Source organism: Triticum dicoccoides, chromosome 3A (assembly GCF_002162155.2).
Source record: "Triticum dicoccoides isolate Atlit2015 ecotype Zavitan chromosome 3A, WEW_v2.0, whole genome shotgun sequence".
Taxonomy (NCBI): domain Eukaryota; kingdom Viridiplantae; phylum Streptophyta; class Magnoliopsida; order Poales; family Poaceae; genus Triticum; species Triticum dicoccoides.
Window position 1 is genome coordinate 43286940 of NC_041384.1, and position 23117 is coordinate 43310056.

Consider the following 23117-nt stretch of genomic DNA (forward strand, 5'->3'; position numbering starts at 1 on the left):
AGGGAAGGACATCCCTGAGACAAGCTATCGCCTCGCGGGCTGCCATCTGCATAGCATGCTTCTCCGTAGGCATGGCTCTTCCCAAGTACCAGAAGCGGCGTAACTCAACACGCCCTCCCTTGAATTGCACCGTGGCCTGGTGCATGGTCAGACTGTCATTGACCTTCTGCTGGTAGAGTGTGAAGACTGGGCGCATAGATGGCCCCATCACGACCTGAACGATGAAGGTGAGGAGCTTGACGAACCCATCGGGCACGTTGGTGAACATCTGAGACTCGCAGCTATTGTCAGCCATCTACAAAAGTAGGCAAAAATTCTGAATGGTCAGATCATAAATTTATGCTGACTGTCAGAAAAATGACTACATTTGCAAAAATATGAATTAGCTCTATTATGCTAATAACCGATTAGCGATCGCACCTAGTGGCTTCCTACAGTCAGCCTGGCTCTGGTACCAAGCTTGTCACGACCGGTTTTCCAATAAAAATGTTTATTGAGAAACTGATCTTTTGAGTCCAGTATGAGGAAAATCCTCCTTACTGGTAGACAAAATTCTTGATACAGTAAGCCAGTAGCATATAATATATTACAGGGTTGAGCTAAGGCTCCTCAACAAATTATTACAAGCACGCCAATAATTATACATAATGGCGGATATGACACAATGGTGTGGTGGTATACTACTGACTTGAGACAATAGTGGTGGTCAAATATCACAGTGGAGTGGATAACACGACTCCTAAACTGGCAGCTCATCGAGCGTCAAGGTGAGGCTCGATGAATTTATTCGAGTAGCGGAAGCGGATATAATACAGAGACCAAATCCAGAGGTCGCACGAGACTGACTGGGACTCGTCTAGGCGTCGGACTCGCTATCGAACTCTTCATCCATGAGATCGCCTTCGTCAACATCTGGCCAAATTAACAAGCCAGGTGAGTACTTTGAAAGTACTCGCAAGATAGTTCAGACATAAGATATAACAAATGCATGCATGAGTGCGTCATGAGTGATTATTAATGCACATTCAAATTAATAAATATTGGCACAACATGGTAAGTAAAAAGGGAGTCGGGTGGTAGTCTTCCCGAAATCCCAACAAAATAACTGAAAACCGATCGGGTGTCTGGAGCGATGCCTCGAAGGGTGAACAAATAAATAATCATGCCGCAGTCGGGCGTCTAAGCAACACCACGTAAAGGGCTTATATTGAAAAGAAAATGACATGCGTGCCACAGTCGGACGTCTGAGCGACATCGCAGAAAGGGCTTATATCGAAAGTAAATAACAAGCGTGCCACAGTCGGACGTCTGAGCGACATCACAGAAAGGGCTTATATCAAAAGTAAAGAACAAGTGTGCCACAGTCGGACGTCTGAGCGACATCACAGAAAGGGCTTAAATTTCATTATTCATATCTGTTAAACTCACAAAGGTATAATACTCATAGGAAATATTCAACACATAATAATAAATGGGTTAGTCCATCCACAGGAATAAACATTTAACCGGACTTAACACTCATGTGGTTCACCGGAGTTTTTGTCACTGAGACTGACATTTGACAAGATAAGTTGAACACAGTACTTGGACATGGATAAGATGATTCAAGGATTTTTGACTCTGTAGAGTTTGTACTAAAATTTCCCACAGCCAACGGATTTCCGTAGTCACGAAGGACTAGTTCCGTTTACGGTATTTTGGAAGAAACACATCTATCCAGTACACACCCATCCCACCTCACAATGCCAGGAATCACCCTAGACAGCGTTCAAGAAAAACTTTGAGATGGGGAGATCACAATCTCGAATAGCATGGGATCAAATTTATATACGCGCGCTCTAAGGGGTGCCCCCCTCTCGGTCCCAATCGGAAACACCCATGGCCCCTGACCGGATGACTGGCTTTAATCCAGGGACATGGAACCATCATCACGGCCTCTCGATTTGGTGTGTACTAGGAAAGCGGTTTGCAACTTACTAAGCCATATTCCTTGCGGAAAACATGTGGTAGTACAGGAAGGGAAAACGGATGGAAACTGGACTGATTCATGTTGACACTAGAGTCAATTGTCTGGCATAAGACTGGCATGCTACAACACTGCCATCTTACCCATTCTCATGCCAACACATGGCCATGCAAACTCACATCCAACAACTTATGGATTTTCGAAACTCACTTGCCTCAACTTTGCATGTAATATGACATTCATCGATATGCTCATAAACATGCCATGAAACTACTTAATGCAAACATGCCAATGACACTCATCGTATCAAAAGTTCAAACATGCTTGCCTGGTTCAGAGTAGTCGGAGCCTAGCTCGGTGAAGTTCGCGGTTCCGTCACCTCCTTCGGTATCTACGGTATAAGGAAACATACGTGCTGACGTAAATACCGTGAGGTGCACAAAAATATTCCAAATTTTTTTCAAATAAATCTGATAAAAAAACTAGACAAAATTTTAAAGAGGACAGAAAAAGAATCAATCAAAAATCATTCTCTGTTTAAAAGTTATAAGGGTTTTAATCCAGGGACCTTTCTGTAATGAAACAGAAACTTCTCAGGGGGCTGAGCAGAATAGTTCAGAAAACGGTTCAGACTGGAAAGCGCATTTGCTAGAATATGCTTTCAGAAAACGGTTCGTTTAATAGAACAGAGAGGCTGACAGGCGGGTCCCACCCGTCAGGTTTGAAAATTCAAACGGGCAGGCAGAGCTCGTCGGCGCCCGAGAGCTGCGGTGGTCGCCGGCGGCGATCCACGGAGAGGCAGGGGGATCGGGTGGTACCTCCGAGCTCAGCGTGTCCTTCCGCATCGGTGGGTGGTGGTGGTGGTCGCCGGCGAGCTCTTCGTCGACGGCGGCCCTTGCTCCGGTAGACGGCGGCTCGGGTGGAGCGGGATCTCGTCGGGGAGGGCTGCGAAGGTCAAATTGACGCTAGGGTTAGCTCACTGGGTGCTAGAGGAGGCTATTGACGAGATTTGGGCGCCGGGGACGGCCTCACCGAAGCGATTCGAGCTGGTGGCCGAGGCGGATCGGGGCGGCCGGAGTTGGGGGAGGAGACCTCCTCGAGGTCCTCCTGGTGGCTTGGCGGGGTCCTGGAGAGGTGCAGTGATGGTGTGTGCTCGTGAGCGAGCTCGGGGCTCCTTTTTATAGGTGATCCGAGGTGGTGGCTGAGAACGGAGATCTCCGGCGATGGTTACGGCGGCGCAGAGCTTGGTCAGGGAGTTTAGGGAGTTGGGCGTCAACGTGGAGTTCCTCTGGTTCCATTTAGGTGCTAACCAAGCTTGGATTAGGGGCTTTGGGTGGCTTCGATGGAACGGGGCGGCGCAGGCCCGTCGGCGGCAGAGGGCGCGCCCTGTGCTTGTCGGGCCACGGCGACGGTGCTGCGGGGTGCGCTGGCGTGCATGAGGCTTCGCGGAGGGCTAGGGAGCATTGGGCGGCGCCGAACGGTGTTGCGAGCTGGCACGGGCTCCCGCTGGCCGCCACGGGTGGCTTTGCCACCGCAGAAGCTGCCAACTCCGGCGATGCTCGCCGCCACCGACACCTGTGCCCATCCAAGGGGGCGTGCGGTGCTCTGGCCAGGGAGGAGAGGTTGTGCGCAACGCGCCAGGGGGCACTGGTGATGGATGACAAGCCACTGACGAAAAACGACACCGACTGAATTCTGAAACTCTGAATTTTTCTGAAAGTCTACAGAAACAGTGTCGGCCAAGTGTTCAACGAAATGATTTTGGCATGTGGAGAATTTTCCTTGAGCTGATTTTTGGTGGGGTGGCCTCTCATTGCATCTGGGGGCTGCCTGAATTTTGGTAGAATTTTTGGAGAAGAGAAGATATGAATTTCACCAAATTTGACAAATCTGGTCCAAACTTGCAGAGGCTGAAACTTGAAAATTTTGAAAAGAAGAAGAGTGGATCTTGATGGATCTAGGTTGGGGGTGCTAAGGACTATCCAGAGGAGTTGGATTGAGATCAAAACTCAAAGGAAATTAGGTACTTCCTTTGTAAATCATCTAGGCTTAAAATAATTGACAGAATTGTCTTGGGAAGTAAAAATAAATGAAATAAAATCCAAAAATGGTTTGGACTTGTTGGAGCAGGAAGTTTGAATTGCCCCAAGGTGGTGGGAGGGGTTTTGGGAAGATTTATCACAAGAGGCAAGATAAAACCATGAGTGGTTTCAAAATGAGAGAAGTCCCAAAACTCCTAGGGTTCCCTTTTTAAAAGAAACTAAAACCCAAAAATAAAATTTGGGAAGGGAACAAACAGAAAAAGGTTTTGAAAATAACCAAGCACCAAGGCTGAAGAAGATACCAAAATAAAATCCTTGCCAAGGGGGAAAAGTTTTGAGAGAGAGGTTTTTGGAAGAATTTAAATGACCTTCTTCAAAACCAACAAAGCTTTTGTTGAAAATTAAATAAATTTTTTTTGGAGTGTCACATTACCTTTTTTATCGATCAAATGCTAGAAAGATTATGCAAACATACACACTACTGCTTTCTAGATGGTTATTCTGATTTCTCTCAAATACCTGTGTCGGCTAAAGATCAATCAAAGACTACTTTTACATGCCTTTTTGGTACTTTTGCTTATAGACGTATGCCTTTTGGTTTATGTAATGCACCTGCTACCTTCCAAAGATGCATGATGGCTATATTCTCTGACTTTTGTGAAAAGATTTGTGAGGTTTTCATGGATGACTTTTCCGTCTATGGATCTTCTTTTGATGATTACTTGAGCAATCTTGATCGAGTTTGCAGAGATGTGAAGAAACTAATCTTGTCTTGAATTGGGAAAAGTGCCACTTTATGGTTAATGAAGGTATTGTCTTGGGGCATAATGTTTCTGAAAGAGGTATTGAAGTTGATAAAGCCAAGGTCGATGCTATTGAAAAGATGTCGTGTCCCAAGGACATCAAAGGTATAAGAAGTTTCCTTGGTCACGCCGGTTTTTATAGGAGGTTCATTAAGGACTTCTCAAAAATTTCTCGGCCTCTAACTAGTTTATTACAAAAATATATACCATTTGTCTTTGATGATGATTGTGTAGAAGCATTTGAAATACTTAAGAAAGCATTGATTTCTGCACCTATTGTTCAGCCACCTGATTGGAATTTACCCTTTGAAATTATGTGTGATGCTAGTGATTATGATGTAGGTGCTGTTCTAGGGCAAAGAGTTGTTAAGAAATTAAATGTTATCCATTATGCTAGTAAGACTCTAGACAATGCTCAAAGAAATTATGCTACTACTGAAAAGGAACTCTTAGCAGTTGTATTTTCTTGTGATAAGTTCAGACCTTATATTGTTGATTCTAAAGTAACTATTCACACTGATCATGCTGCTATTAAATATCTTATGGAAAAGAAAGATGCTAAACCTAGACTTATTAGATGGGTTCTCCTGCTACAAGAATTTGATTTGCATATTGTTGATAGAAAGGGAGCTGAGAACCCCGTTGCAGACAACTTGTCTAGGTTAGAAAATATTCTTGATGACCCACTACCTATTGATGATAGCTTTCCTGATGAGCAATTAAGTGTCATAAATACTTCTCGTAGTACTCCATGGTATGCTGATTATGCTAATTACATTGTTGCTAAATTTATACCACCTAGTTTCACATACCAGCAAAAGAAAAAGTTTTTCTATGATTTGAGACATTACTTTTGGGATGACCCACATCTTTATAAAGAAGGAGTAGATGGTGTTATTAGACTTTGTGTACCCGAATATGAACAGGAACAGATCCTACGCAAGTGTCACTCCGAAGCTTATGGAGGACACCACGCTGGAGATAGAACTGCACATAAGGTATTGCATCCGGTTTTTATTGGCCTACTCTCTTCAAGGATGCCCATAAGTTTGTCTTGTCATGTGATGAATGTCAAAGAATTGGTAATATTAGTAGACGTCAAGAGACGCCTATGAATTATTCACTTGTTATTGAACCGTTTGATGTTTGGGGATTTGATTATATGGGACCTTTTCCTGCCTCTAATGGTTATACACATATTTTAGTTGCTGTTGATTACGTTACTAAGTGGGTAGAAGCTATTCCAACTAGTAGTGCTGATCATAACACCTCTATTAATATGCTTAAAGAAGTTATTTTTCCAAGGTTTGGAGTCCCTAGATATTTAATGACTGATGGTGGTTCACATTTTATTCATGGTGCTTTCCGTAAAATGCTTGCTAAGTATGACGTTAATCATAGAATTGCATCTCCTTATCACCCACAGTCTAGTGGCCAAGTGGAATTGAGTAATAGAGAGCTCAAATTAATTTTGCAAAATACTGTCACTAGGTCTAGAAAGAATTGGTCTAAGAAACTTGATGATGCATTATGGGCCTATAGAACTACATATAAAAATCCTATGGGTATGTCTCCGTATAAAATGGTTTATGGAAAAGCATGTCACTTACCTCTCGAACTAGAACATAAGGCATACTGGGCTATTAAAGAGCTCAACTATGATTTCAAACTTGCCGGTGAGAAGAGGTTATTTGATATTAGCTCACTTGATGAATGGAGAACCCAAGCTTATGAAAATGCCAAGTTGTTTAAAAAAAGTTAAGAGATGGCATGACAAAAGGATACAAAAGCGTGAGTTTAACGTAGGTGATTATGTATTGCTATACAACTCTCGTTTAAGATTTTTTGTAGGAAAACTTCTCTCTAAATGGGAAGGCCCCTACGTTATCGAGGAGGTCTATCGTTTCGATGCCATAAAAATCAACAACTTCGAAGGCACGAATGCGAAGGTGGTAAACTGTCAAAGAATCAAACATTATATCTCAGGTAATCCTATAAATGTTGAAACAATGTTATTGAAACCATAACCCCGGAGGAATACATAAGGGACACTTTCCAGAACGTTTCAGACTCCGAAAAGGAATAGGTATGTGGTACGGTAAGTAAACCAACTCCAAAACAATTTTAAGGCAATATTTCTCCGTTTTGGAATATTTAGAAAAATATAAAAATAAGTAGCAGTCTGGGAAGGACACGAGGGCTCCACGAGGGTGGAGGGCGCGCGCTACCCCCCTGGGCGCGCCCCCTACCTCGTGGGCACCTCGTGTGCCTTCCGGACTCCATTTTCCTGCACGATACGTATTTTGGTCGGTAAAAATTCATTATATATTCTCCCGAAAGTTTTGACTCCCGTATCACGCAAACATCCTCTGTTCTTGTTTCAAGCTGTTGCTGCTGCAGATTAGAGCAAGATGTCTTCTCAAGAGTCAGTCGGGGAGAGCCGGGTGTCTCATCCAGCACCGGAACCAAGGGCAAACAGCGACACTGACCACTTTGGGCCAGCAACGGAGGAAGAGTTGGAGGTTGACTTGATGAGGGTAGATGCCATGGAGGATCAAGAAGTCACTTCTCGCTTCCGAGCTGGGTTCACGATGGGGGAACTACAGAGCTCAGCTATTCCAAACTCGGTTATCCCTTCCAATGTTAGATTTCTTTCTTATGAAAATATGAAGAGGAGTTTCACTTGTTCTCCCGCAACTATGAAACACCCTTGGGTGCAAGGAGCTTTAGCCGTTACAGGAAAGCTTCGTAAGGAAATAATGGACCTCAAGCAGCAAGTCAACAAGCTCGAGGAGGAGAATCGTATCCTGAGAGGAATCATCGCCAAGAATATTACACCAACAAGGAGACATAATCACATGGGTATGGGCACTCCCCTTGGCAACTGCCAAGTTTGGGGGAGGTGCCCCAGTATCGTATCATAATCACACTCCTATCTTTACCGTTTTTTCTTAGTTCGATCCTATTAGTAGTATCTTGATCTAGTAGAATAAAGTTTATGGCATGATCTAGTTTTGAGTTTTGCTTTATGATCTCTCAATGTAATCGAGTCCGTGAGCTATATATATATATATATATATATATATATATATATATATATATATATATATATATATATATAAAGATTAGTGTTGAGTCAAGGGCTTGATTATTTCGCCATGATTTTGAGTGAATACAAGAAAAGAAGGAAAAGAATAAAAAGAAACAAAGAGTTCATATTGATCATATTGAGAGTAATGACTTCACATAGAAAGAGTATGATGATTAAAAGTTGTTGGGAGTTGGCAGACATAGCTTTAGTCATCATTGCACTTAATAGGAAGTAATAAGGAAAGAGAGGTTTCCCATATAAATATACTATTATTGACATCTTTTATGATTGGGAGCACTCATTAAAATATGACATGCTAAAGAGTTGATGTTGGACAAGGAAGACAACGTGATGGGTTATGTTTTCTTATATCTAAGATAAAGTATATTGTCATGGATCATCCAACATGTTGAGCTTGCCTTTCCCCCTCATGCTAGCCAAATTCTCAGCACCAAGTAGAGATACTACTTGTGCTTCCAAAACCCTTAAACCAATTTTGCCATGAGAGTCCACCATATCTACCTATGGATTGAGTAAGATCCTTCAAGTAAGTTGTCATCGGTGCAAAGAAATAAAAATTGCTCTAAATATGTATGATTGATTGGTGTGGGAGAAATAAGCTTTATACGATCTTGTGATGTGGAAGTAATAAAAGCGACGGACTGCATAATAAAGGTTCATATCACAAGTGGCAATATAAAGTGACGTTCTTTCACATTAAGATTTTGTGCATCCAACCATAAAAGCGCATGGCAACCTCTACTTCCCTCTACGAAGGGCCTATCTTTTATTATTATCTTCTACCTTATGCAAGAGTCATGGTGATCTTCACCTTTTCCTTTTTACATTTTATCCTTTGGCAAGCACAGTATGTTGGAAAGATCTTGATAGATATATCTAATTGGATGTAGGGGAGCATGAGTTATTATTGTTGACATTACCCTTGAGGTAAAAGGTTGGGAGGCGAAACTATAAGCCCCTATCTTTCTCTGTGTCCGATTAAAACTCCGTAACCACAAGTATCGCGTGAGTGTTAGCAATTATGAAAGACTAAATGATAGTTGAGTATGTGGACTTGCTATTAAGCTCTGACATAGACTATTTCTGATGTTATGATAAATTGCAATTGCTTCAATGACTGAGATTATAGTCTGTTGGTTTTCAATAAAGTTTATGATTCGTACCTCTGCATTGTGAATAGATTATTACTTGAGCATAAGAAATCATATAACAAAATCTATATATGTTCCTGTTATGAGAATAATCATGATGCCTTCATGTCCGTATTTTATTTTTTTATCGACACCTCTACCTCTAAACATGGGGACATATTTATCGTTATCGGCTTTCGCTTGAGGACAAGCGAGGTCTAAGCTTGGGGGAGTTGATACGTCCATTTTGCATCATGCTTTTATATCGATATTTATTGCACTATGGGCTGTTATTACACATTATGTCACAATACTTATGCCTATTCTCTCTTATTTTACAAGGTTTACATAAGGAGGGAGAATGCCAACAGCTGGAATTCTGGGCTGAAAAAGCAGCAAATATTATAGACCTATTCTGCACAACTCCAAAAGTCCTGAAAGTCCACGAAAGTCATTTTTGGAAATAATAAAAATTATCCAGCGGAAGAAGTTCACCAGAGGGGGCCCCACCTGTCCACGAGGGTGGGGGGCACGCCCCCTACCTCGTCGGCCCCCTGTTGGCTCTCCGATGCCCATCTTCTGCTATATGAGGTCTTTCGATGAGAAAAAAATCATAAGCAACCTTTCGGGACGAGACTCCGCCGTTACGAGGCGGAACCTTGGCAGAACCAATCTAGGACTCCGGCAGAGCTGTTCTGCCGGGGACACTTCCCTCCGGGAGGGGGAAATCATCGCCATCATCATCACCAACGCTCCTCACATCGGGAGAGGGCAATCTCCATCAACATCTTCACCAGCACCATCTCATCTCAAAACCCTAGTTCATCTCTTGTATCCAATTCTTGTCTCCAAGTCCGAGATTTGTACTAGTAGGTTGCTAGTAGTGTTGATTACTCCTTGTAGTTGATGCTAGTTGGTTTACTTGGTGGAAGATCATATGTTCAGATCCTTTATGCATATTATTACCCCTCTGATTATGAACATGAATATGCTTTGTGAGTAGTTACGTTTGTTCCTGAGGACATGGGAGAAATCTTGCTATTAGTAGTCATGTGAATTTGGTATTCGTTCGATATTTTGATGAGATGTATGTTGTCTAGCCTCTAGTGGTGTTATGTGAACATCGACTACATAACACTTCACCATTATTTGGGCCTAGAGGAAGGCATTGGGAAGTAATAAGTAGATGATGGGTTGCTAGAGTGACAGAAGCTTAAACCCTAGTTTATGCGTTGCTTCGTAAGGGGCTGATTTGGATCCACATGTTTCATGCTATGGTTAGGTTTACCTTAATACTTTTGTTGTAGTTGCGGATGCTTGCAATAGAGGTTAATCATAAGTGGGATGCTTGTTCAAGTAAGAACAGCACCCAAGCACCGGTCCACCCACATATCAAATTATCAAAGTACCGAACGCGAATCATATGAACGTGATGAAAACTAGCTTGATGATACTCCCATGTGTCCTCGGGAGCGCTTTTCCTTATATAAGAGTTTGTCCAGGCTTGTCCTTTGCTACAAAAAGGATTGGGCCATCTTGCTGCACTTTATTTACTTTTGTTACTTGTTGCTCGTTACAAATTATCTTATCACAAAACTATCTGTTACCACTTATTTCAGTACTTGTAGAGAATACCTTGCTGAAAACCGCTTATCATTTCCTTCTGCTCCTCGTTGGGTTCGACACTCTTACTTATCGAAAGGACTACGATAGATCCCCTATACTTGTGGGTCATCAGTCCACCTGCCCCGGAGGGCCACATGGGCTGAGAAGGGCGGCGCACCAGCCCCTAGTGGGCTGGGCGCCTCAACCCCCTAGGGCCCATGCGCCAAGGGTGGGAAGGGAAACCCTAGAGGGGGAGCCCCCCATGCTTGGCGGGCACTCTACCCCCCTAGGGGCCTCCGATCCCTCCTTGTAGGAGGGGCTAGGGCCAGTGCCCCTCCCCCTTGCCCTATATATAGTGGGGGGAGGGGAGGGCAGTCGCATCCCATGCCTTGGCGCAGCCCTCCCCCTCTCATACTCCCCCTCCTCCCGGTAGCGCTTGGCGAAGCCCTGCTGGATCACCGAGTGCTCCATCAATACCATGCTGTCGTGCTGCCGGAGATCCCATCTACTTCTCCTCCCCCCTTGCTGGTTCAAGAAGGAGGAGACGTCCCCGAGCCGCACGTGTGCTGAACGCGGAGGTGCCGTACGTTCGGTGCTTCGTCGGATCGGGTCGCGATTTGGATCGCTGACATGTACGACTACATCAACCACGTCCTCCAACGCTTCCGCTTAGCGATCTACAAAGGTATGTAGATGCTCTCCCCTCTCGTAGCATACATCTCCATGGATAGATCTTGGGTGATTTGTAGGATTTTTGTTTTTGTTTTCATGCAACGATCCCCTACATACATAGAATACACTCAAATGGCTTGGGCTATGGATTTTATCAATACCTCCTTCCCAGCAGATGAGAGGAGTTTCTCCATCCAACCTTGTATCTTTGCCCATATACGATCCTTCAAGTATTTAAACGCCCCATTCTTTGAAGAACCCACATCAGAAGGCATTCCCAGGTACTTCTCATCCAATTGTTCATTTGGGATATTTAACACATTTTTCACTGCAGTTCTCACCACTTCCGGACACCCTTTACTAAAAAAGTTGGAGGACTTGTCCTTATTAACTCTCTTCCCAGAAGCTTTTACATATGTTTCCAAGAGAAGAGAAACTTCCTCAACTCCCTCTATGTTTGCTTTAAAAAACAGTAGGCTGTCACCAACAAATAACAAGTGGTTCACCGGCGGAGCCGATGTAGCAACCTGTATTCCACCAAGGCTGGATGGCCGAACTCTGGATTTTAAGAGGCACGAAAGGCCCTCTGCTGCCAGCAAAAAGAGGTATGGCGAGATAGGATCTCCCTGTCGAATACCATGTAACGGTGTAAACTTTTCCAACTTCTGCCCATTAAGTAAAACTGAGAAAGAGATTGATGTCACCATGCCCATGATGATGTTGAGCCATCTCTCCTGAAAACCCAGCTTTAACATTATAGCTCGCAGATAGTTCCATTCAACCATGTCATATGCCTTCATCATATCCAATTTTCAAGCATAATGCCTATGCTTCTGTGATTTGTTCCTCTTCATGAAATGCAAATATTCATAGGCGGCAATGATATTATCCGTAATTAAATGCCCTGGGACAAAGGCTGACCGCTCCTCAGAGATAATATCGGGAAGGACTAATTTCAACCGATTGGCAATTACCTTAGGTGCAAGCTTGTAGAGGACATTACATAAGCTTATTGGTCAAAATTGAGACATGAGCATTGGTTTTTTTACCTTCGGGATAAGAACAAGGATGGTGCTGTTAATTTCCTTTGCACTCTCTGTACCCTCTACAATTCTCAGCACCATCTTAGTCACTGTTTCTCCACAAATATCTCAGTGTTTTTGAAAAAAAAATGTGCTGGAAAACCATCCGGTCCGGGGGCTTTAGTTGGGGCCATTTGAAACAGTGCAGTCTTTACTTCCTCTGCTTTATAAGGAGCACATAATAGCTCGTTCATATCATTGGTTACCTTGCACGGTACCGTATCCAAAACTTCATTCATGTCATCTACCCCTTGTGACGTGTACAACACTCCATAGAAAGAGTTAGTCATGTCCTTTATTTCTTCCATATCCTCCGTGGTAGTACCATCTGCCCCGAGTAACACTTTAATTTTATTCTTAACTCTTGGCATGTTGGCCCTCATCTGGAAATAACGAGTATTTTTGTCACCAGCCTGCAGCCATTTCTACCGAGCTCTCTGCTTCCACATGAGCTCCTTGCGCTTGTATAGCTCCAGCAGCTCATCTTTGATTTTGATTTCTCTTACCGAGGGGCCAACTCTCCCAGGAACAGCACAACACGTAAAATTTCCAACTCTTTCTTTAGTCTTTTATTAATATTCATCCCAAGCGGCCAACAATCCCGATAAATAAAGATTTTAACTGCTCTGCTACTTCGGTTGCTGCACCTGTCGGATTGATTCTCACGCCTCTTGTACAGTTGTCGAAGGGAAGGGTCAGATTCCAACATCACCTCATATATTTAAGGTAAGGGATAATTGGTTTTATGCCCCTAGTTTGGTCACACCCGGCTGGTTTACCTCTAGTTTCCAAAAACACGGTGTTCATGCCCAAACCGCTTTGCTGATCTTATGCTTTTGCTCTTTGACCGTTTGATTGTCACTTTGAAAACTTCATACTAACTCAGAAAAATACAAATAAGATACCAAAATGTTCCGAGAAACACCACCTACATGTGCATGTCATTTGCATCCATGATAAAAGTCCCAATCTCAGGTTTAAGCTAAAACATCCATGATACAAAAAAAATGATCTCGAACCCACAGTTTCATTTTCATTAAACTCGGTAACAGATGGAGTAGGTGCTTCCCTCATTTGACAAACTAAAGAGGCATTGAGTTGAGCTTGCCTTCAATTTCAAATTAAATGGAGGCACCAAGTAGGAGCGTGTGATGGGCCCTGGAACAAACATTTGGCCCAGCTACACAAGCCAGCCGACAAGGAAGGAACCAAAACCCTAGCTCAATCATTCACAAAGACCAAAGCAGCCGCCTCGCCTCCACTCCACTTTCCCCATTCCCACCAGCTCCACCGCCGCCGCGCCCTCAATTCCGCCTCCGCCTCCGCCTCCGGCGTCCGTCCTTTGGCCTCACCATGGAGGACGTAGCCGGGATGATTTTCTCTGGCCCCGAGTTCAAGAAGATGGACGAGAACATGCGAATGCTGACGGTGGACGTCTTCAAGGCCATCCCCAGGCCGACCGTCTCCACGGCCGCGCCCCTCGCCAGCGCCGCCGCCGCCGCCGCCGCGCGGGACGGCGTCGACCGCATCAGCCGCCTCCCCGTCGGGATCCTCCGCAACATCGTCTCCCGCCTCCCCGCCAAGGACGCCGCGCGCACCACCGCGCTGGCCAAGCGCTGGCGCCGCGTCTGGCACTCGGTGCCGCTCGTCCTCGTCGACGCGCACCTCCTCTCCGACCGCAGCGTCGTGGGGCGCGGCCGCGGCTCCACCCAGTTCCGCGAGATGGGCCTCGACTCCTGGTACGCCGGCCTGTTTCGCATCCTGGACGCCATGGGCACCCTCGCAGACAACGTGTCCCACGTCCTCGCCGCGCACCCGGGCCCCTTCGCCTTCGTCTACCTCGCCGGCAACAACATGTTGTATCACCCGGACAAGTTGGAGCTCTGGCTCAAACTCCTCGCCGCCAAGGGCGTCAAAGAACTCGTCTTTGTGAACCTCGCATCCAAGTTCGACGACCAGCTGCCCATACCCGCCGAGCTCTTCAACTGCACCGCCCTCACCAAGCTCTACATCGGCACCTGGTGCTTCCCGGACACAAGCACATCCCACCTCCCGCCTACTGCTGCGTTCCCCTACCTCCGGGAGCTTGGCCTCTGCAACCTCCTCATCAAGGACGAGGACCTCGCCTTCCTGCTGGACAGATGCCCCGTCCTGGAGAAGCTCATGATCGCCAGAGCCCGGTGGCCAGTGTGCCTCCGCATCCACAGCCGCAGTCTACGAAGCGTTCAGGTGTGCATGGCTATCGTGCCAGAAATCAATGTGCTGCGCGCTACACGCCTGGAGAGGCTCTTTCTGTGGGAAGCTTGGGGTTGGGGCGACCGTGATCTCACCAACATGTCCTCCAAAGTCAAGATCGGCCATGCACCCAAGCTGCGCTTCCTGGGATTCTTGGTGCCTGGAATGCACCAACTTGAGATTGGCAACACAGCCATCATGGTCCGTGCTTTAATACTCTTCTTAATAACTATACTATGAATCTTCTTTAATTCCGAATCACCATGCATGTTTTAATAATTTCTAAGTTCCATCCTTTAATTTGTAGTATATATAGCAGTATTACCACAAAATGCATCATTAATTAATTTGCAGGCTAACACCAAGGCAAGTCCAAACACCACTGTCCCAAGCGTTCAGATGCTGGGAGTTCAAGTGAAACTTGGAACCCACTTTGAAGCCAGGATGCTGCCTAGTTTCCTCAGATGCTTTCCTAACATCGAGACGCTCTATGTCCAGGTATAATTTGACCTGAGTGACTACTCATGTTTGTGTCTGCCTGCACCAAATGAGACTGCTACTCATGACGTGCCTCTATTTGATTTATTAATTTGCAGTCCGAGAATGATGACTTCAAGTTCTGGGGACCTAAAACTGGTGGCACAAGCAAAGCCATCAACCTCAAGTTCTGGAAGGATGCTGGTCCTATTGAATGCATCCAGAGGCACATCAAGAAGTTGGTTCTCCGTGAGTTCCGGGGGAGGAAAAGCGAGCTTGACTTCCTCAAGTACATTGCCGAGCATGCGCAAGTTCTGGAGGAGATGGTGATTGTGATGACCCATGGGCATTTGCCGTCAGATAATTTGGGTGCCAAGCTGAGGATCTTCATGGCTTCTGCAAAATGGGCTAATGGATGCTGCAAGATGATGGTCTTCAAGAGTCCATTTGAGCAAGAAGGTACAGCGTGGTGCTACCTAAGAGGATTTGATTTTTCTATTGAGGATCCTTTCGATGTCTCAAAATGCCGCGAAGACAAATGTGCTGCCCATTAGTTTTCTGTTTAAGCATCTATAACGTACTGCCTTAGACTGTTGGTAATGTGTTTTCTCTGGTCTGGGATTTGGGAAGGATCCTACTTGCTTGGCTTCAGTGACTATTAAGTGCCCAAGTTTTTTAGCACTATCATTTCTCTTGCAGAAGACTATTGTTAGTTAAATGAGTAGAAATGCTGTTTCCAGGATTCAGTTTACATTGCAGGAGTTTGTCTAAATGTATGGCTGGATATAGATGGGAAAGTTTTATCCATCGCTTACTATCTAAGAATGTTCCTCAAGAATTGCTCCTTTTGGCATCGTGCTTCAGTTTTTGCAAATTCTCTATGGTGCTTGGTTGCTTATTTACATATTTACACCAAATTACCTCCGTAGCTATTTACGGTGTTTCTAATTTTTGTTCTGCCTATCCATTTTACCATGCACTTATGGAATATGGGGCTAAATTTACTATTGATTGTTGCTTCAACTGGGTCTGGGTGACACTTATTTATAAATAATTACATTTATAATAGGGACATAAGTCTAGGCTTCATTTTACCTTAAACATATATATATCTTGGTCAGTCTGGTTCTACCATGTGCTCTGGCATTTTGTTTTGAAATGATGGACCATATTTTTTTAGGCACCGTTAAGTCCAATTTATCACTATGCCACATGCACTGCACTGTCTGAAGATGAAATAGGTATCTTGCACAAAGGTAAGTAACAGCTTAAGCAACTCAGAGGGAAACAAATGCTAAAATAAAATAGTTCTTTTGGTGATTTCAAATGCTAGGTTTGAATTCTTGGTGCCATGCTTTCATTTAAACTGTGAATTAAGGTCCTTTCTACCTAGAAGAATGGACTTTAGGTGTGCCATTATCAGTTTATTACTCCCTCCGTTTGGAATTACTTGACTTCATTTGTATACAAATTTGTACTAGCTTAGCTCTCTCTCCAAGTCATCTAATTCCGAACGGAGGGAGTATAACAGAAAATCCTATGTGCAGGGAATTTGGTTACATAATTCATTTCTGTTATTTCATAACCCATGACAGCGATATACATCTACATGCATGCTTGCTGTGTTTCCGGATTTTTGTCCACAACGTACTGTTCCTAATGTTGTTCATGATCCATGTTAGGAGTATGCAAGCTTGGATAGGCACGATTTAAATACAAAGTCCATGATTTAAATTGCACTGTCTATTCATTTTGCTGAAACAAAGAGAGCCGATGACTCATTTTGTATGGTCTGACTGTATAACTTCACTGTTGATTTATGGTGCATTTATTTGCTTGATCAGATATTGTCCATGATTGTTATAAGTTATATGTTGCTATTAGCATGCTACAAATATACTTTTAACCACTGAGGATAGGAGTGTGTTTGTTGCTTGCATCAGTATTATGCTTATGTCTGAATGACAATTGAACTTGATGAGAAAACAACAGAAAGAATCTGATATCACTCTGGCTAAGCTTTGGGTTAGATGAAACAGTCTGTGTGCCTAGCTTTGACTTGTATTAGTGCATATATATTTGGTAGCAGCAATGACGTGGTATTGTGCTTGGCTGCTTAGTTCTGCTGCTTCTTCCAAATGAAATGCTGTTATGCGATACGCTATGGATGTTACGGTTGCTCTTGAATCTTGTGCACTGCAATCAGCAGATACACTATTTGATTCCATGAAAATATTCACCTTTTGTCCTTGTTCTAGCACACCCGGTTTTGGTAAAAGGTGATTTACTTTAGGGAAGATTGCCCCATTGGGTGACTGGACTGCCAAGCTGGACGCCTTGAGCTCGCATAATTGTCCTCGTTTTGAAATTTGCATCATCGTCATAACCCGTCAAGTTCGAGGCTAATTTTTTAAATATTTTTTAAAAAAATTGAGAAAACAATACGACATTTTGAAAATTTATGAAAAACAATACAGCATCGAGCGTCGCTAAGCCCATTGGATCCAGTCGGCCACGCCTAGGCTAATTAGGACCCAGTCGACCTAGCCTAAGCCGATAGGCCGGTCGACCAGCGGCATTAGCATTGTTTGAGATCGAAAAGAACAAATGATCGAACTATCGATTTCATTGAATGATTCTCGGTATATATACAAGGGGAACAGACACGATCGAGAGATGCGACTGTTCGTAGAGGTGCAAGGGGAGAGGCACGACGGTTGCTAATGCAACCGACGTACAGATTACAATGGGAGGATTATCTCTTTAATTAACCTATTAATTTTAATCCTAACACTCCCCCTAATCCTTCCTAGAATCATCTCTAGAATCATCCTTGAATTAACTCTTCTCCAAAAACCCTGTGGGAAAAATGTGAGAAGTATTGTAGTATGATATGTTGCTAAAACTCCTTCAAACCCAATGAGAAAAAATAAGAAGAAAATGATGCAACATATAATTGTTATTGTCTCTTTTAGCTCAATACGAGAAAACCCATAGAGTTCAGAGGACAATAAATATGTCGTATATACTTTCCTAAAAACCCCGGTGGGGAAAACTGAAAGTATGACATATGATCTCATGTTGATATTACCTCATAAAAAACCTTTATGAGAACCTGTAAAGTAAACCCATGAAGGAAAAAAAGAGTATAATATGATGCATTGAACAGGAACAATTCAGGAAGATACTCCCCCTGATTCTTGCAAAATTCGAAGCCGTCACCTACCAATTCCATGAACACATTTCTGGAACATAGAAGTTGGTAGAAACCCGATGAACAAATCAGTCACATGATTTGACTTGCAAGATATGCAATATAGTGATATTGCTTATTATGTAACATGTTTGCATCCGGGCAACACAAGAAACATTATCGTTGAGATAATGGTTGGTGGATGTAGCCATGAGTTCTGTTTCGAAGACTTCTCATGAGAGGGCTACTACACCTAGGAGGAACACCAAGCTTGTCTACGATCTGACATAGTAGGGATCTGATCGATGTATCAAACGATATGGGTGTTCACATTTCTGTGAAACTGAAAAACCAGGACAAGATGTTTGATGCCTTGGAGATATCGAAAGATATTCTTGAGTACTAACCAATTGTGTTTGGTGGATCCAATGGCATTATGGAATGTCGAGTCCCAGTATCTCATTTCAATCATCTCTTGGTCTAAATAGATCTTTCTCTATGTCTAGAGAATGAACTACCATGAGAGTTATGGATGGATAAGATTTGTCCACAATGAATTTCTCCAATATATTATGGATATAGACAACATAGTATACCATAATGTATGAATGAAGGTGCTCAATTTGTAGTAACGAGCGATGTTTTGGTTTACCCAAATCCTTCATTTTAAACTCCGTCATTTAGATGATTACATGTGTCGTCATTGCATACACACAAACATGGATAATCATCATTGTAGGAGTAATCCTTGTGTATAAGGAACTCACTACGTCGGTTATACCAAATGTACCGACAACAATAAGTCGTATGATGACTTACTGATTTTACACAATGTATGTTGCATTTTGTATTTCGATTCAGAATTCAGATTCCACCGGGAATCAATCATATATGTCTGAATCTAGTGATCCACATGGATATGTAATCACTACATCTATCAACTACAAAGATAGATGATTTTGTGCTACCAATGATATAAGTTATCAGAAAGAGATTTCACCTCTGGAGAATAGTTAGGTATCTGCGTGAACCCTTGTGCTACAATACTTGCTCTATGTTTCACCACCTTGTTGTTCTCAATTCTGTTTCCAGAAGAAAACTGGTGTAGGTATTGCTCATGAATACCTTCCCATTATTGAGCAAGATCATTTCTACCTAGATTATACCCTTTGCTTGAGTTCAGTCCGAGTGTTGTTCACACTTTGCCATGGCCATGGTCTTTGGATCTGAATCATTTGAAAGGATTTTTGCACTCTAGTTAAGAAATGTATATCGACATTTGTAGACTTCCGATTATATGTTTCTCCAGAATCTATATATCAATATATAGTTGGTGGAAATATCGTTACCCATGGTGACTGCTCGCGATCTCCCAATGCGATTGAGCCGGGTATTCCGATGTCCCAGTCATTGTGTGCACTATGACCTGGGTTGGTGGAGGTTTCCCGTCCACTGGGTGTATACTACCCATTAGGTGTTTGTCAACATAAAGTTAACTTGCATTTACTGATTAAGAGGCCTTGATATCCTTGCTTGCGAGAAGCTAAATCCTGATGTATTTCTGCCATACATCTCCCCCTGTTGCTTTGAACGGGGAATGGAGTGGATCTTGCTGGTACCTCCACTCTTTCAGGCGTATTTTTGCAGGATTGTAGGATTGTGTGACACCTTTATAGTCAGTAAATGAATCTGGCAGGTTATTTGCAATGTGTTGCAAATCTTTTGAACGCATAGTTCAGATCTTTGAGTACGTGGATTTGAGGCAGAAATGTGTTGAGCATTCCACTAATTTCCTGGCATTCTTTATGGTACTTGAAATCTCCCCCTAATGCCTGGAAATGTTTCTCATTGAATCAGTATATTGGCCTTGAATAACTCCCCATGCGAGGGGCTTGAGGTATTGACGGAAATACAGTTATTCCTCACATAGATCCCAACTATATGTTGAGGGGCCAATGAGGTATGCCGGGTGGTGATATCGGTATGCAACCGAATTACTGCAGATAGGAAATACTTGGTAGATATCCACATATCAAAGATAGAGGGGAATAAGATTATGCAGTTCTGTCATGAGCGTGTAAAACTGCATGACTCCAACGTAAAGTTGGTAAGTTGCAATTCCAAAGTAAAGATAATGCAATGAGCTTAACTCTTTGGATAGGATTCTACCAAACCATTTTGAGTCTAGACATTAGGACAAATTGCTAAACTTCAATCCAAAGGCCATAGAGAAGGCCCTCAAGGAGAATTCTGCAATATTATCTATTCGATTTGCTTGAAATCGATGTCAGGATAATGAGCCAATGATTTCGTGTGAATAAAGCACACACTTAAGATCATCATGTAGATATGTCTTTTAGAACCATGGAATACCTGAATAGTCTAGTCAATGGATGGGAAGAGCCATTTACCTCAACTTAATGCATTCAAGGAGTCTGAGTGGTTCAGCGTAGACTTTAAGGTGTCCGAGCCTTAAAATTAGCTTCCCTGTGTCACATGTAGTGCACATAAAATCCAAATATTGTTAGAATTTAGCATCATAATAATCATAAACTATTGGAATTGGTGATAGTTTGGGTTTCAACCCAATGTCTCGATGACCAAGGCGAGTATGCCAAGTTTTTCATGTACAAGACATTTTGGAAAACTATCTTGGGCGGAACATGTGCTACGGGTTTTGTAGTATGTGTAGTACAATCCAGATGATACATAGAGAATGTGCTTGCCATATCTGTTGCATATGGTAAAGAGAATGTATTTCTCTTTCTTGTTAGCACAAGTTTCGCTATGGAAACCATTTTGACGAATATCTCTATAGCTTAGTAGGGTACGAGTTAAACTTGGGAAGCAATGAAGCATCCCAACATTACTCGAGTACCCACAGGGATAGTAAATATGACTCGAGTTGAGCCGACAAATACCTCATCGCGTCTAGGGATTTTAAAATATCTCCTTTCTCTCAATGATAGTTGCAACATTGGACTTCCCTGAGTATAGAGTTTGTGGTGCATATATCCACAATGCACATCATTTTTCATCGTATTGACTCCCGTAGAAATCTATATATAGACATGGAAGATTCTCAATATGAAAATCACTGTCAGATATATAGAATACATACAAATGTATTTGTACCAAAGTGCTGATACAATATATTGTGATATATAATATATGATGATAACAATAATCATGTTCATAGTAGAACATCACAAATGGACATAAATAAATAGATCACTAAGGAGATTGAGGGACTAAATGTAGTCTCCAAACATGTCAGTTGATGCATATTCAACCTTCATGTTCTCCGTGCTCATAGGGTCCCATGACAACAGGATAGTCATTTTATTGCTCAGTTCTAGAAGAACATGATGCAAACAAACTGACTTCCATAATGGTGTCAGGTCGAAGGTTTGAAGTGAGTTTCAAACCTTTATCCTTGAGGTTCTTTGCGTCCCGGTGACATGGCTTGGATTGCACGCGCTATTCTATGGGAGACAAGACTGATCTTGATGCCCATAACCCGCTTAAGTAAGTTGTCACCATTGAGGGCAAGAGCCTCAAATTACTTAGCCATCTATTACTTATAGGGGCAAACCAGAGATAATTAATTTACGAGTAGTAAATTAAAGACCATCATGGTTAGTGTTGTAATGAATTTTGCAAAATTAATGGATATTTCAAGAACTTAGCTTGAAACCATTAGTGTGAATCTCGAATTGCTAAGTATGACATCTTGAAGATAATCTCCAAAATGGAGTAGATCTCGCAGCACTAGGGAGTATAATCTGATGAAATCAGTAGATACTCACTCGTAATGCCTTATGTCACGACAGAGTAAAATATGTGGGAGAGCACTTTGTTAAGCACTCATAATGTCAAAATGACAAAATGTAGGCTTTAACTGTAGTGGTGATAATCTGCAAAGTAGTAGATCTACACACTACCTTGTGATCTCAATACATCAATTTGAAGAAATCACCAAAAAATTTGCATCTGTATTTGCAAGAAATTGAAAATCTCAATTGCAAATAGACGTATTAATCTCAGACATGTGGTTAACATGGAAATAGATATATCATAAAAACATTCCGGAATACCTCGTACTCAACGGAGAAACAATACTACAGAGGTACTGAATTTATCTTTGCAAGAGATTAAAAATCTCAATTGCAAATAATAAGATATAAATAATCTCAACATATGTAAGCATGGAAATTATTTATAGCATAATTTTATTCTGGAGAACAATACTCAACAGAAAAAAAATTTATAAACAACATGGTCAAAAACAGGTAAATACTAGTAAATAGTATTGTTATCTGAACCGATTCTCAAAAATTCCAGAACTGGAATTGTATTATTGGAAAAATCAGAGGTGACCATTGTTTTAGCCTATTTTGCTAATTCCTGCAATACAGGGATCATAGTGCAAAATAGCCAAAGAGATAAGATTCCCCAATCTTTCTTTTGTGTGGACGCTGGGGTTCTCCCGTGCGAGTCCTCAATGGACGCTGCTACCACTTAGAGACGACGACGACGCGCCGGACGTCGAGGGCCTCCGCGGCCACCCCTGCGGGCGTTGCTAGCCGGAAGCCACCGCTTGGCTTGGAGAGGCTCGTCGCGCCGCGGGCGTTGCCATGCTGGGCACCGGCCGTTGTCCGCTGCCGCCGCTGGCGCTAGGCGGCTGGCCGCCTCATCGAAAAGATGCAGGCCAAGGCTCGTCGGAGCCCATGCTCCAGGGCTGCGGCCGGGGCGGCGATGGCACGACCAAAGAGGCGGCCGAAGCGCAGACCCGTGCGG

General features: G+C 43.0%; 1 protein-coding gene across 1 annotated transcript; it reads left to right on the forward strand.

The window, feature by feature from the left end:
- Positions 1 to 13634: 13634 nt before the first annotated feature.
- Positions 13635 to 15811, forward strand: LOC119266947. Its single transcript, XM_037548233.1, has 3 exons — positions 13635 to 14848; positions 15002 to 15145; positions 15244 to 15811. The coding sequence occupies exons 1-3, from the start codon at positions 13766 to 13768 to the stop codon at positions 15676 to 15678; spliced, it is 1662 nt and encodes a 553-aa protein (XP_037404130.1). The 5' UTR covers positions 13635 to 13765; the 3' UTR covers positions 15679 to 15811.
- The last annotated feature ends 7306 nt before the right edge of the window (positions 15812 to 23117 follow it).